The sequence below is a fragment of the Equus quagga genome, chromosome 18 (assembly GCF_021613505.1).
Source record: "Equus quagga isolate Etosha38 chromosome 18, UCLA_HA_Equagga_1.0, whole genome shotgun sequence".
Lineage (NCBI taxonomy): Eukaryota > Metazoa > Chordata > Mammalia > Perissodactyla > Equidae > Equus > Equus quagga.
The window spans coordinates 28,466,728-28,479,698 of NC_060284.1; the positions used below are offsets into that span (position 1 = coordinate 28,466,728).

The following is a 12,971-nucleotide window of genomic DNA, read 5'->3' on the forward strand; positions in this document are numbered from 1 at the left end:
GCTGCATTTTATTGTATGTAAATTAAGCATCAGTAAAGTTGATTTGAAAAGAGTAAAAAGGCACCACCTCAAACCAGGAAGGATGAAATGAAATCATAGTGTAGTGGGGAAGGATGATGTAAAGTCAATGACGTTTGCCAATGACTAAAATACTGTTAAAAAACAATTTCTGATACACCAAGTTTTACCCTAACGGACAGAGGGACAACAGGGTTAAAAATCAGGCATGTCATGTGGATTCCAGCTCAGGCTGGGCGTTCAGCCCAGTCTGCACAGCTCCGCCTCTGCACATGGTGCCCCTCAGATGACTTGCCTGGTCCAGCGTGGTCTGCGTGACCGAGTACTCCTCGATGAGCAGGCTCTCCTTGTGGGAGAGGAGCAGCCGGAAGATCCTGGCCAGGGAGGAGGAGGAGACCTGGAACTGGAGCATGTTGTAGTGCCTCTCCCTCTGCACGCTGCCCGGGAAGTTCCCCTGGAAGAACTGCTCGACGGGATTCAGGTCGGGAAGCAAGTCGTCCTTAGGGGATTTGATTTTCATGGTGACAATGTAGCCATCTCCAAACCTAGGGGATGCAAACGGCAGTGAGGGGTATAGGCCTGTTAGTAGTTGGGTCTAAGGCAATCCAGAAATAAGGAATAGACTCATCAAAATATTGGGGATTAAAGGCCCATACTATAGACCTCATGTGCATGTTTAAAACTAGGAGAAAGGGGGCCGGCCCCACGGCCGAGTGGTTAAGTTTGTGCTCTGTTTTGCTGGCCCAGGGTACACCAGTTCAGATCCTGGGTGCAGACCACACATGGCTCTTCAAGACATGCTGTGGCAGCATCCCACATAGAAGAACTAGAATGACCTACAACTAGGATAGACAACTATGTACTAGGGCTGTGGGGAGAAAAAAGAGGAAGATCGGCAACAGATGTTAGCTCAGGGCCAATCTTCCTCACTAAAAAGCATACCTTTAAAAAGGAAAAAAACTAGGAGAAAGAAACCCACAATAGTTTCTGAAGAAATAGTTTGATACTAGTTTTTGGCAGTCTAAGTGCCTGGGGAGCCAGTGCTGACGGTCTAGCAGTTAAGATTCAGCACTCTCACCACTGCGGCCCAGGTTCATTTCCAATCAGGGAACACCACCACCCATCTGTCAGTTATTATACCATCTGTTGTTTGTCCTACTGTGGTGGCTGAGTGCTGCCGTGATGCTGAAAGTTATGCCACTGGGATTTCAACGTCCACCCATGGTGGATAGGTTTCAGCAGAGCTTCCAGACTAAGACAGACTAGGAAGAAGGAACTGGCCACCCACTTCTAGAAAAATTGGCCATGAAAACCCTATGAATAGCAGTGGAGCATTGGCTGGTATAGCACCGGAAGGTGAGAGGATGGCGCAAAAAGACTGGCAGGGTTCTGCCCTGCTGTACACAGGGTTGCTAGGAGTCAGAATAAACTCGACGGCACTAACAACAACAAATGTCTGTGTGGTGAAGTGGGTCACCAGACCTGTGTCATAGCTTCCTGTGTCCAACATGGATGTTCCCTGCTCCTTTCCCTTTAAATATTTGCTGAAGTCAAAGGCGGTTTTAGCCTAGGGAGAAGGTGTCCTGATGGTGTGTTGGGCCAGTGCTTACTCAGTCACAGAAAGAGAACTTAAGAGACTGGCCAGTTGGTAGTAAAGCTTGGGAAGGCAGCACTTCCCTGTGGAAGCTTCCAGAACAAATGGAGCTGTCAGGGCCAGGGTCATCAGTGCTTCTCTCCCCTTCTCACCAGGTGAGCTGGTCACCTGCAGGTGGATGAAGAATGGTCCTCCAGAGAGTGTGTGCACGGCCTGCTGGCGTCCCTATACACTTATGTCAGGGTATACTGTGTCAGTTGCAATTTCTTTCGATGCTTCCTCCTTGATTAAGGGATGTTCCCCCTACGATAAAATTCCTTTACCTTTCAGCTCCAGAATATTGACTGTCCCTGCATGTGGGGAGTTCTCCCCTCTCCCCTGCTCTACCATTGGGATATCGAGAAAAGAGAGGGAAGGGAGTAGGGAACATCCACGTCTCCAGCAGTTGGACACAAGGAGTTGCTGACACAGGTCTGGTGACCTCACATGCTAAAGTCCCCCTAGATATCTGTGCAGTGTCCGAGCTGTAGTTGCTAAAGAAATCAGGGGTCAGGGGCTGGCCCCGTGGCAGAGTGGTTAAGTTTGCGCCCTCCACTGCAGGTGGCCCAGTGTTTCGTCAGTTTGAATCCTGGGCACGGACATGGCACTGCTCATCAAACCACACTGAGGCGGCGTCCCACATGCCACAACTAAAAGGACCCACAACGAAGAATATACAACTATGTACCGGGGGGCTTTGGGGAGAAAAAGGAAAGAATAAAATCTTTAAAAAAAAAAAAAAACTTTAATTAAAAAAAAAAAAGCCAGGGGTCAAATACCCAAACACAGCTAATCTGCTGACCTTTCTCTCCATCATTTATCTGCTCTGATGCATATGAAGGATGCTGTGTACTATGCACCACCCTCCCATGGGCCCCTCAAGATTAAGCATCTTGACATAGACAAGGTGGGTTATGTGCTGTTCCTTTTGCCAACTAGCATGGTGACTTCTACATTCTGGACTCTCAAAAAGTGTTTGTTAAATAAATGAGTGATAACCATAAAACATTTCCTAATTTATAAAGCATATCAGATTGCAAGGGAGGGTGGCATTATTATCATAATCTTGTTTTAACTGATAGCTTTGACACACAAACTATTATTAATAATGCATTGTTTACAACTTAGGGGGACAGGATAATCCTACTGAAGACTACTGGAATTGCTGGTTTGTTGTATAATACTGGTCATTTCTCAAACTCAAAAGCATACAGCATGCCAGAAAGGAAAACTGACTCTCAGGCTGTTTGGACCCCTTATCATTCCTATGTTGGTTGTGGACTCTAATCAAATAGGTCATTGGTCCTGGATCTGTTGGGATAAGTGGTGGGATAATGAGGCAATGGTGGTGACCCTTCCTTATCCCAGCCAGGCTCTGTATACGTCCCAATAAGAAACCCCCATCTGGAGACTTGGAGAGCCTTCAACCACAATTGGGCAATTAGCCCAATATAAAGGAGTTTCTTTCAGCACAACAGACTTTTCCATCTGCTGCTGCAGAATGAGGCCCGGCTACCATCTGCTTCTGCTCGTGGGAGGGCAGCAGGACACTCCCAAGTGTCAGCAGAGAGCACAGGGCCTGGTTGACCCCTCTCCCAGGAAGGTAATAAAGGGCCCCCCAACCCCCCACATCTCCTTACTTGTACTTGAGGTGCTGAATAGTGCCCAGACACTGAAAGGAGCCCTTCACCATGATGGCCAGCCGGGTACACAGGGCCTCACATTCTTCCATGCTGTGGGCAAGACAGAGAGTGAGGGCTGTGGAGGACTCCTGCCTGCCACCGGCTCCACCCCAGTCCCTGGGAATCTCTTGCCTGTGGGATGTGAGGACCACAGCCCTCCCTTCTCGGATGATGCTCACGATGGTGTTCCACAGCATGCGGCGTGCCTGGGGGTCCATGCCTGTGGTGGGCTCATCCTGTGGGGAGGCAGAGGGGGCAGGGGCAGGGCTTGGAGCCGGCCTCTCCTGGCTGCTGCACCCTCCTTGGCTGACTCCCTCCAAGCAGCTCTGCTTTATGGCAGATGCTGCTCAAAGTCACTCCCAGTGGGGTGAGACCCAGGGTACCCAGTACAGGGTACAGAAGGCAGGAGGTGGACCAGGAGAGTAAAGACACAACATGCACATCTCTAGACTCATTTCAGCCCATAAATGGATTAAGGTTAATGAAGACAATGGTAGAATTACCTTAAAAAAAGAAAAAAAAAAAAAAAAAACCCTACACCTATGTTTGCAAGGAGGCCAGGAGATAGCTCAGATGACTTTTCTGGTTCCCTCCAAGTCCTGCAACCCATGCCTTCATAAACCCAGGGCACCTGGGGCCTCCAGCCTGGCCTGGCTCCTGTGAGAGTCACATGAGCCTTTGATCCAGGCCAACGTTCCTGTCCTCTTCAGGTCCTGAACAGACCTCCTCAGGCAGTAGTAATTTCTGACCCAACACTGACATTTCCGTAGAGGGGTTGAACATTCTGCTGTGGGCCTGTGGCCCCACAAGAGACTTCCCAGGAACTCAGAGTGAGCATGTGCTATGACTCCAGTTTCCCCCAAGAGCTGTGAAGAACAATGGGCTGAATCACTCAAAACGAGCAGTATAGGGGGCAGCCCAGACAACAACAGATGGCTGCATTTTCCAAATCTGCCAACCCAACCACAGAGATGCAGCTCCCGGTTCAAGCCCTTGGACCCGCCTGTCCCCACAGGTCGCAGTGCCCCTCACCAGCAGCACCAGCGGTGGGCAGCCTATCAGGGCAATGGCTGTGGAGAGTTTGCGCTTATTGCCCCCACTGTAGGTGCCGACCAGGCGGTCTGCGTAGAGAGACAGGCCCAGGCTCTGAATACACCACTTTGCAACCTAGAGGAGAGAAAGGAATCCCATTTGAGAAAGACAAACAAGCAAACACCCCAAACCTCCACCGATTCAAAGTCTTGGGTTCCCAGATCTCCCACATCCAGGATGACAGACCCAGCTAGGCTGCAGCAGGGCCACCTGCTGGCTCATGTTCTCTGGAACATGCTTCAGGGACCAGGTATCTCCTGTCCACTGTGTGCCTTAGATCTCGGTGTGCCTTGGTCAGCTCAGCACTCGGTGGGTGCAGCCCCCTGAGAACTGGCCTTCAGCTTTACAAAGAGCAAGGCAGTGCTTCTAGCCCAGTGTCCAGGACTATGCTGGGAGGGGAAGAGGAAGAGTTCTAGGGTCTATTTGAAAAGATCGTGGGTCCCCTTGATTTCATCCCTGAACAGGGTCACATTTGAGGTCTTGTGCATCACATGCATACTTATTGAGCACCCACTATGAGCCAGGTGCTGTACTAGGCACTGGAGAATAATGATGCACATAACCAGTGACCTTGTACTCACAGACGGTGGGGACAGTGACAGACAACCGAAATAAACAGAATAATCACAGATTATAACAGTGCTTTGAGGGGACTCAACAGGGAACCATGGGTGTGAGCGTGTGTGTGTGTGCATGTGCACACGTGTGCACAGGAGCAAAACTAGGGAAGTCATTGGAGACAAGCCTACAATGCTGCTGACGTCTGCACTTGTACCTCTGCCTGAAATGTTCTTTCCCTAGACATCCACACTGCTGGCTCCCTCTTTCAGCTCCTTTTGTCTTCACTCAGGAGTCACCTCCTCTGTGAGGCCTGCCCTGGACCACCCTACCTACACATGCAAACCCCACCCCAACAATTCTTCTCTGCTCTTTTTCTCCCTCAAGGACTTTTCACTCTCAATTGTACTGTGTTTTTTTACTTCGTTATCTAATTATTGTCTATTCCTCCCACTATAATGTAAGCTCCATTTTTAACTTTTTCTTTGGAGATAGTTTCAAACTTACAGAAACACGTAAGAAATAGAGTAGTACAAAGAACACTCACAAACTTCTTTCTCTCTCCCTCTCTTATACACACACACATTTTTTCAGATCCATTTGAGAGTAAGCTCTACATCATGGTCTTTCTCTCCTAAATACTTCAGCGTATATTTCCTAAGAATAGGGATATTCTCTTACATAACCACAGTACAGGTATCAGTGTCAAGAAATTTAACATTGTTATAATATTTTAATCTAATCTACTCTTCACAGTTCAGTTTTGTCAACTGGTCCAATAACGTTCTTCATCCCATTATTTCTCTCCAGTCCCAGATGTGGTCTAGTGTCCCTTATTCAGTCACTGTGTCTACTTAGCCTCTTGTGATCAGGAACATTTCCATAGCCTTTCTTTGTCATTTATGACTTTGATACTCTTGAAGAATACAGTTCCTGAAATTTTTTTTTAATCGAATGTTCTTCCTTTGGAGTTTGTCTGATGTTTCCTCCTAAGATTCAAGTTATACATTCCCAATCAGAATATTCCATAGGTAAAGCTGTGTCCTTCTTAGGGTGTCACATCTAGGGGCATGAGATGACCATCTGCCCCTGGTAGGTCAGTTAATTTTGATCATCCAGTTAAGTTTTTGTCTAATTTCGCCATTATAAAATTATTATTATGCTTCTCCATTAAAACCAATAAGCAATTTGTAAAAGATGATTTTAAACCACACAAATATCTTGCTTCTTATAAAACATTTCCCCTAGATTTAGCAAGCATTGATGATTCTTGTGCAATCCAATCTTTACTATGGTCATTGCAAACGATTTTCCAATTCTAGAATGTCCTCCATACTAACCAGTTGGGTCTCAGCATTTGACTGTAAGCAAGAACACTCCCTTCTCTCCTGTTTATCTATTTAACAGAATGGACTTGTGAATTCCTACTTTTCTGCCAATGTTTTATAATTTAACATGGTATTTAATTATTTTGATGCTCAAATTGTCCCATATTTGGTCACTGGGAGCCCCTTCAAGATGGCTCCTGTGTTCTTATGATATGCTCTCACCATTTTTTTAAAAGCACTTTTTAACTTTCTGGCATAATAAGATGTTCCAGGCTCATTTTATGCCTATGATGATCCAGCCCTGAAATCTGTCATTTATCTGAGGAGTCACGATTCCTTTGGGTGGGGAATAATATTAGAGAACAAAATCTGGGCACTAAGTGTGCTCATTGCCACTAGGATATTTTTGCTTCTTGGCCCTTTCAGAGGACACTTATATGCATACACAAACATACACACGTACATATCCATGCCTATGTGCAATATCCATGAACACATATACATGCATGTACAAACACATGCATACAAATGTTTCATGAGTTCACAGTGAGATCTCTAATTCCAATCCATCCCACAGGGTTCTTTTCTGCTTTATTGCTTTCCATATTTGCATGTCCCTTCATCCACAGTGAGGACTCTGGTTCCCAACCTCATTAACACATTTATTCATTTACTTAGTCCTATAACACACCTAAAATTATTTCAGAATTGCTTTGCCTATGCCACTATAAAAAACATTGGCCAACAAGAGCTCAGAATTTGTTTGTAGATCTTTGCTTCTGTTCTACCTGCCCAAGACTGAGGATATATAGTCAAATACTGTGTCATTAGTTATTTTTATTAGTTCTTTTCTTCCCCTTCTGTGTAATATTTATTTGAATAAAATTGGATTAATTTGTTTCAGTTTTCTTTCAGTGGTTAGGATTTTCTTTTTGTTTTCATTTTTACCCCCTTCCTATTCTTATTGATTTACTTTTATTTTTTGAATATGTAGAACATTAATATGCTTCCAAAAGTCAAAACTATATGAAGTGATATCCTGAGAGAAGTGTTATTCCTTCCCATTTCCCTCTTGTTGATCACCAAATTCATTGTTTCCAGGTTTATCCTTCCAACTTTCTATATGTAAAGGTAAGCAGACATATGGATGCTTTCTTATTTTTCCCACTTTCTTACATTAAAAAGCAGCATTCTACATGCGCTCTTTTGCACTTTGCTTTTTTCACTTAACAATATCTCTTGGAAAATAATTCCATATCAGTTCCCAGAGATTTTCCTTGTTCCTTTTTTTGTTTGTTTTACAGTTGCATAAGACTTTATCATGTATATGTTCCGTAAATTATTCAATCAATCTCCTATGCCTGAACATTTAGGTAATTTCCAATATTTTGTGACTACAAATACAATGAGTAACGTTGTGCATGTGCATTTTGTTCTGTGGGAGGTTTATCTTCAAGGTAAATTCCCAGAAGTGGGATTGTTGGATCTAAGGGTAAATGTATATATCATTTGGTTATATACTAGGGCAGGGATTTTTTGTTTTGTTCATTGCTATACCCCATCTTCTAGAACAGTACCTGAAACATAGTAGACCCTCAGTAAGCATTTGTTGAAAGAACGAATGGATAGCATGTTCCAGCTTTCCCATCTCTAAATAAAAGCACTCTCATGAAACAGGCTTATGGTTTACCAAACTCCTGAGTGGCCATTACAAACCATTTTTTACCTTCTCGATTTTCTCTGCTGGTACACCTCGAAGCCGGGCATAAAGATACAGATGTTCTCGCCCTGTGAGCAGGTCATCAATTGCATCAAACTGAGGACAGTAGCCCATACTTTGATGCACGTCAGAAATACTGGTTAAAATACTGCAAAAAGAAAAAGCAATTAGTAAGTTTCCTTCATAGAGGGAGGGGCCTGAGAGCTGGGCCTGGAGAAGCTTCTGCCAATGGGATAAGAGAGCTGCCTCTTCTCTTTTCCCACTTTGTTTCAGAAATGTGCACAACATTTAGGAATGAAAGCAGGGGCCTTTGGTTAAAAACTGATGAACTTCAGGAGTTCTGAGCTTTGAATCCAGTCAGATCCTCATCAGTTTCCCTGTCTAGGATAAATTGAACACCTGTTACCCAAAGTCAGCTTTGGTTTTGATTGGATCACCTCATATGTGAGTTTAAAAACCAAGGAAAGATCAGGTTTAAGAACATGATCAGTGGTTTTTGATCCCTTTCAGACATTTGGGAAGTAGCCAGAGAAGATGCATCCTTCCCAATGGAAGTAAACTTCTCCATCTGTATTTACTGGCAGAGATACGGTCAATGAAAGAGGAACCAATCAGATCAACACCCAGAGCAAGAGGCTCCCAGGGAGAAGAGATGAAGTGAATTAAGTTCTATCAACTCCCTTTGACTAACATATTCTCCCTCACTAGAAAATATATTGCCTTGATGAAAAAACAGACTGTCCATAGGCTGGTCTAAACTCTTCCCCCTCCCCTTATACCCTAGGATCTATGAATAAAGGATGGATGTAATAGGAGGGGACAGAGAGAGGTCAAGCAGTCCCTCACTATGACAAAAATGACTTCAGCTATGGCTGGACCAATTAACACCACCCAGGGAAGCAAGGAGGGTACTTTGCCAAATTCACAGGAGCTACCCCACCAGAGAACCCCAATCCTGTGACTTGAACCTATAGTTTCTTTTTAGTTTCCATCTTAGTTTTACCTTCTGGGCATCAGACTTGATGTCTCATGGCAAATCCTATTACATGCCCCTGCCCTCCACCCTCTGATCCCCCAAGACTCCTTTTGTTACCATCGTGAAGTCATTTGCTTGGTTGTAGGCTAAGCGGTGACCTTGCTGCACCCCTGCTAGTCCCAATGCTCTAGACCAAACAGGGATGGTTGGGGAAGGCCAGAGAACCAAATTCATTCTGTCCAAGCCTGTGAAGCAGGCTCAAGACTCTCCCTGCCTCATGGGTATTGGGCCTTGTTGAGGATGGCTCTCAGGTGAGGGAAGGAGGCCCCAGTCAGGCAGATGCTGGGCAGACGTCAGCAGTGCCTAACTCCACTTATAAACCAGGGCAGAGGGTTTCTCTGGGCACATCTAATGTGTGAGCTTTGGTGTTAAAGGAGCAGCCTGGAAAGAGGTGTGAGCTCATGTTCTCCATCCTGTCCCATAGAGAAGCAGTCTATTTATTCACACGTTATTACAGAGAGCAGTAGGCCCACTCCAGAATCCAAGGGCATATGCCAGTTTTCCTTTTATAAAGGTTCCTTGGCCTAGCAAAGCCAAGCATCAGCACAGAGATAGTCAATGCAGATTAAGGTCCTCAAGGGCCCTTGAAGCAAGCCCTATCTAGAAACTTGACCCAGAGAAACGATGCTTCAACACACGGGTTCTTAACCCGTGACCCAGGGGTCCTTCCATAAACCATAAATGTGTTTCAGGGCTCAGTAAATGCCCTGAAACTCTTTGCCAAAATGTGTGGAGTGGGGTAATAGTGGGCAATGGTGTATTTTTATAGGAAGAAGTTCAAGTGTTCATCAGATACTCAAAGGAGTCCATGAGCCCCCCAAAAGTAAGAACCACTGTCTTAGTGCTTCCCAGAACTTTCCAAGAATCCATGTTAACAGAGGAATCTCTTAACAATCACAATTCAATTCAACTTTCCAGAGGGTCTCTGTCTTGGACTTTTTGGACCATGCTTGCTGGGAGGTCTACTCTTCAGCACAGATCTTTCACGCTCTCAGAGTCACCCTCAGACACAGGGTCTGATCCTCATTCTCCATATGCTGGGATGGGGACATGGCCCAAAACTTTCAGAGATATCCTGAGACAGGATGAGCAAGACACTCACCTCTTGCCTGCTACAGTGGCATCACCTGAGGTCACTGTAGTGTCCCCAGTGAGCATCTTGAATGTGGTTGTTTTCCCAGCTCCATTCACTCCCAGGAGGCCAAAGCACTGTGGGAGAACACACAGAATTGGCCTCACCCTAGAGCCCAAGAAGGTCCGGAGTGTCAGGCCCAGGGCAAATGTGTGGGTTGGGGGGTAGGCATTTTAGACCTGTGCTGCCATTACAGAGGCCACTAGCTAGCCACATGTGGTGTACAGTAGCAGAATATGCCACCCTAAAATATGCCACTTTGCCATACGGATGATTTTGAGGTGAAGGCAATTGAGAAGAAGCAGGTACAAAAAGTTCTCTACCCCCTCCCCCAATTCGCCTCAAAGCAGGACATAAACTTACAAGGTGTTCCCTTCCCCTCTATACAAGGAAGGACAGGAGCGAATCAGTGGAGACAACTCTAGACCCTTATCAGCCTGGAGGCGGCACCAGAGGAATCTACATAACAAACTTTAATAACTAGCCTTTATTCACATTAGTCCCCCAGATATTTGCCTTCCCACAATTTCCCACCCTAGAAACTCAAAGTCCCTTTCCTTTGTCTTGTCACTTCTCTAAAAATGCACTGTCCCTTTGCTAGGATGCTATCTAAGCCCAAGTTCTAACCACCCCTTTGAGTCATTCCTCTCCCCTGTGTACGTGTGATGTGCATGCTAACACACTTCTCTTTGTTTTCCTCTTCTTAATCTGTTTCTGTCAGTCTGATTTACAGAGCCCCAGCCAGAGAACCTCGGAGGGGAGTAGGAAAGAGAATTTTTCCTCCACTACAGTGGCTGCTGAGCACTTGAAACATGTCAAGTCTGAATCGACATGTGCTGTAAGTGTAAAGCACACCCTGGATTTTGAAGAACAACAACAACAAAAGGAATGTAAAATATCTCATTAATAATGTTTTATATGAATTACGTGTTGAAGCGATAATATTTCAGATATATTGGATAAAATAAATGATTAAGATTAATTTCACCTGGTTTTGCTTTTTTCCTGGGGCTACTGAAATATTTAAAATGACTATAGTGGCTTGTGTTTTACTTCTTTTGGGTAGCTCTGCTTCCGAGGGGAGAAGAGACGTGCACAGGAGCTGATTTTCTGAAGCCCTTTTGCGTGGGGTCTGCAGAGTACCCACCTCTCCAGGGCGGACTCCCACACACAGTCTGTCCACTGCTGGGATGGAGGTGCCTGAGTAAATCTGCAAGACCCAGAGAAACTGGACTGAGGACTGAGAGAGGGCTAGAGCAGGGAGGGCAAGAGAGCAAAGGACGGTTTAGGCGAAAACTGCCAACATGAGGAGGTTACATATGGACACGGGTGTTCAGAAGGGTGCTATGAGCACTGAGAAATCTCAGAGCTGACCCGCTGTGCAGAAAAGGAATGGAGAAAGGCTATTGGTGCTCAGTTGGAGTGGCTCTTGCTGAGCCCATCTGTACCCAAGACGAATGCTGGGGAAAATGCATAGGAATTAGATGTTCTTGGAAGACAAGTTACGAGACAGAGATGACAACTCCACATAAAATTAGAAAAATGAGTTGCTTGCATAGGCATATTGCTTATTCTACAGAAGGCAAATTACAACGTCATGCCATCTCTGGGTCCAACTGGCACCTCCAAAGGAACACACCTATTCCCTTACCTTGGTTAGTTCATTTAGCCGTAAGATATCAGTTTTATTTCCTCCACTAATAATTCTTTGTCTCTCTTCAGCTACATCATCATCTTCATCTACAATGGGCTCCTTAGAGGGTTCGCCAATCCTAGAGGAAGTAAAGGGGACAGGATTGGGCTGGTGTACAGCGTCCTTGACACTGTCCTTTTCATCTTACTTTCTTCCCATTTCCTCACCTTTCCCCCAGTCTGGCCTTCCACCCCCTATGGCTTGAATTCTCCAAAGGACTCCCACCAGGAGAAGCAACAGGCATTAGGCAGAGAGGGCAAGTGCTCACATCCAGAGTCAGCCCTGGGTTCTGTCCTGGCCTCCTCATATGTGACCTTGGGTGCGTCACTGAACCTCTCTAAACCTCACCTCCTTCCACCATAAGATAGGGAGGAGATGATAGTGTCTACCTCATAGGATTATGGTGAAGATGAACTTGGCATGGTGTCTGCACAGCATCAAGACTGAAAACCTGGTAGCTGTAATCATTACTAAAACACTTCATCCACAGTAAGCACTCAGTAAACGACAGTTACTAGCAACCAAGCTTCCTACTTCCTCCAGCCCATCAGGTCACCCCATGCCCCCAATCCTTTCATGGTTCTCCATCAGCTGTAGCTTAAAGCCCCAACCTCTCAGCTGGAATCCCAGAGCTGTGCAAAGGCCCCACCTCCCCTCTCCACCTGCTCTCTCACTTAGTTCTTGAACTAACTCCTCCACCAATCATTTGATCTACCCCTGGTCCCCAGCTCATGCTGGCCTTTCCCAACTCCCAGCCTCTGCAGGGATTTCCAGGCCCTCAATGTTCTCTTCTTCCTGCCTGCCAAAGGGAACCCTCCCCATCCTTAAAGACACAGCCTCTAAAACCTTCCCTGACCACCTTGGGCTACTGTCTTTCCTTCCTCCCTCACTGGTCACATCCAGTTCATCACCAAGTCTTGTCTAACAAAATTCTTACTATTTATCCAATCAACTTATTTTTCTCCATTTTCCAATGGCCCCACTCCTCTCCAGGTCACCATTGTCTCTTGCCTGGGGGCCAAAATGGGCTCTCATCTAGTCTCTCTGCTTCTAGCCCTGGCAGATCATGTCATTCCCCT

General features: G+C 45.7%; 1 protein-coding gene across 1 annotated transcript in view; it reads right to left on the bottom strand.

Annotated features, from left to right (window-relative positions):
- ABCA4 (ATP binding cassette subfamily A member 4) overlaps positions 1 to 12,971 on the bottom strand; it is a 130,276-nt gene that overhangs the window by 4,888 nt on the left and 112,417 nt on the right. The window contains exons 42-49 of the mRNA XM_046645317.1: positions 11,851 to 11,971; positions 11,347 to 11,409; positions 10,170 to 10,276; positions 8,038 to 8,179; positions 4,366 to 4,500; positions 3,466 to 3,569; positions 3,292 to 3,384; positions 314 to 563 (exon numbers count right to left, since the gene is read on the bottom strand). Coding sequence (XP_046501273.1) covers positions 314 to 563; positions 3,292 to 3,384; positions 3,466 to 3,569; positions 4,366 to 4,500; positions 8,038 to 8,179; positions 10,170 to 10,276; positions 11,347 to 11,409; positions 11,851 to 11,971 — 1,015 coding nt within the window. The remainder of the gene's footprint in view (positions 1 to 313; positions 564 to 3,291; positions 3,385 to 3,465; positions 3,570 to 4,365; positions 4,501 to 8,037; positions 8,180 to 10,169; positions 10,277 to 11,346; positions 11,410 to 11,850; positions 11,972 to 12,971) is intronic.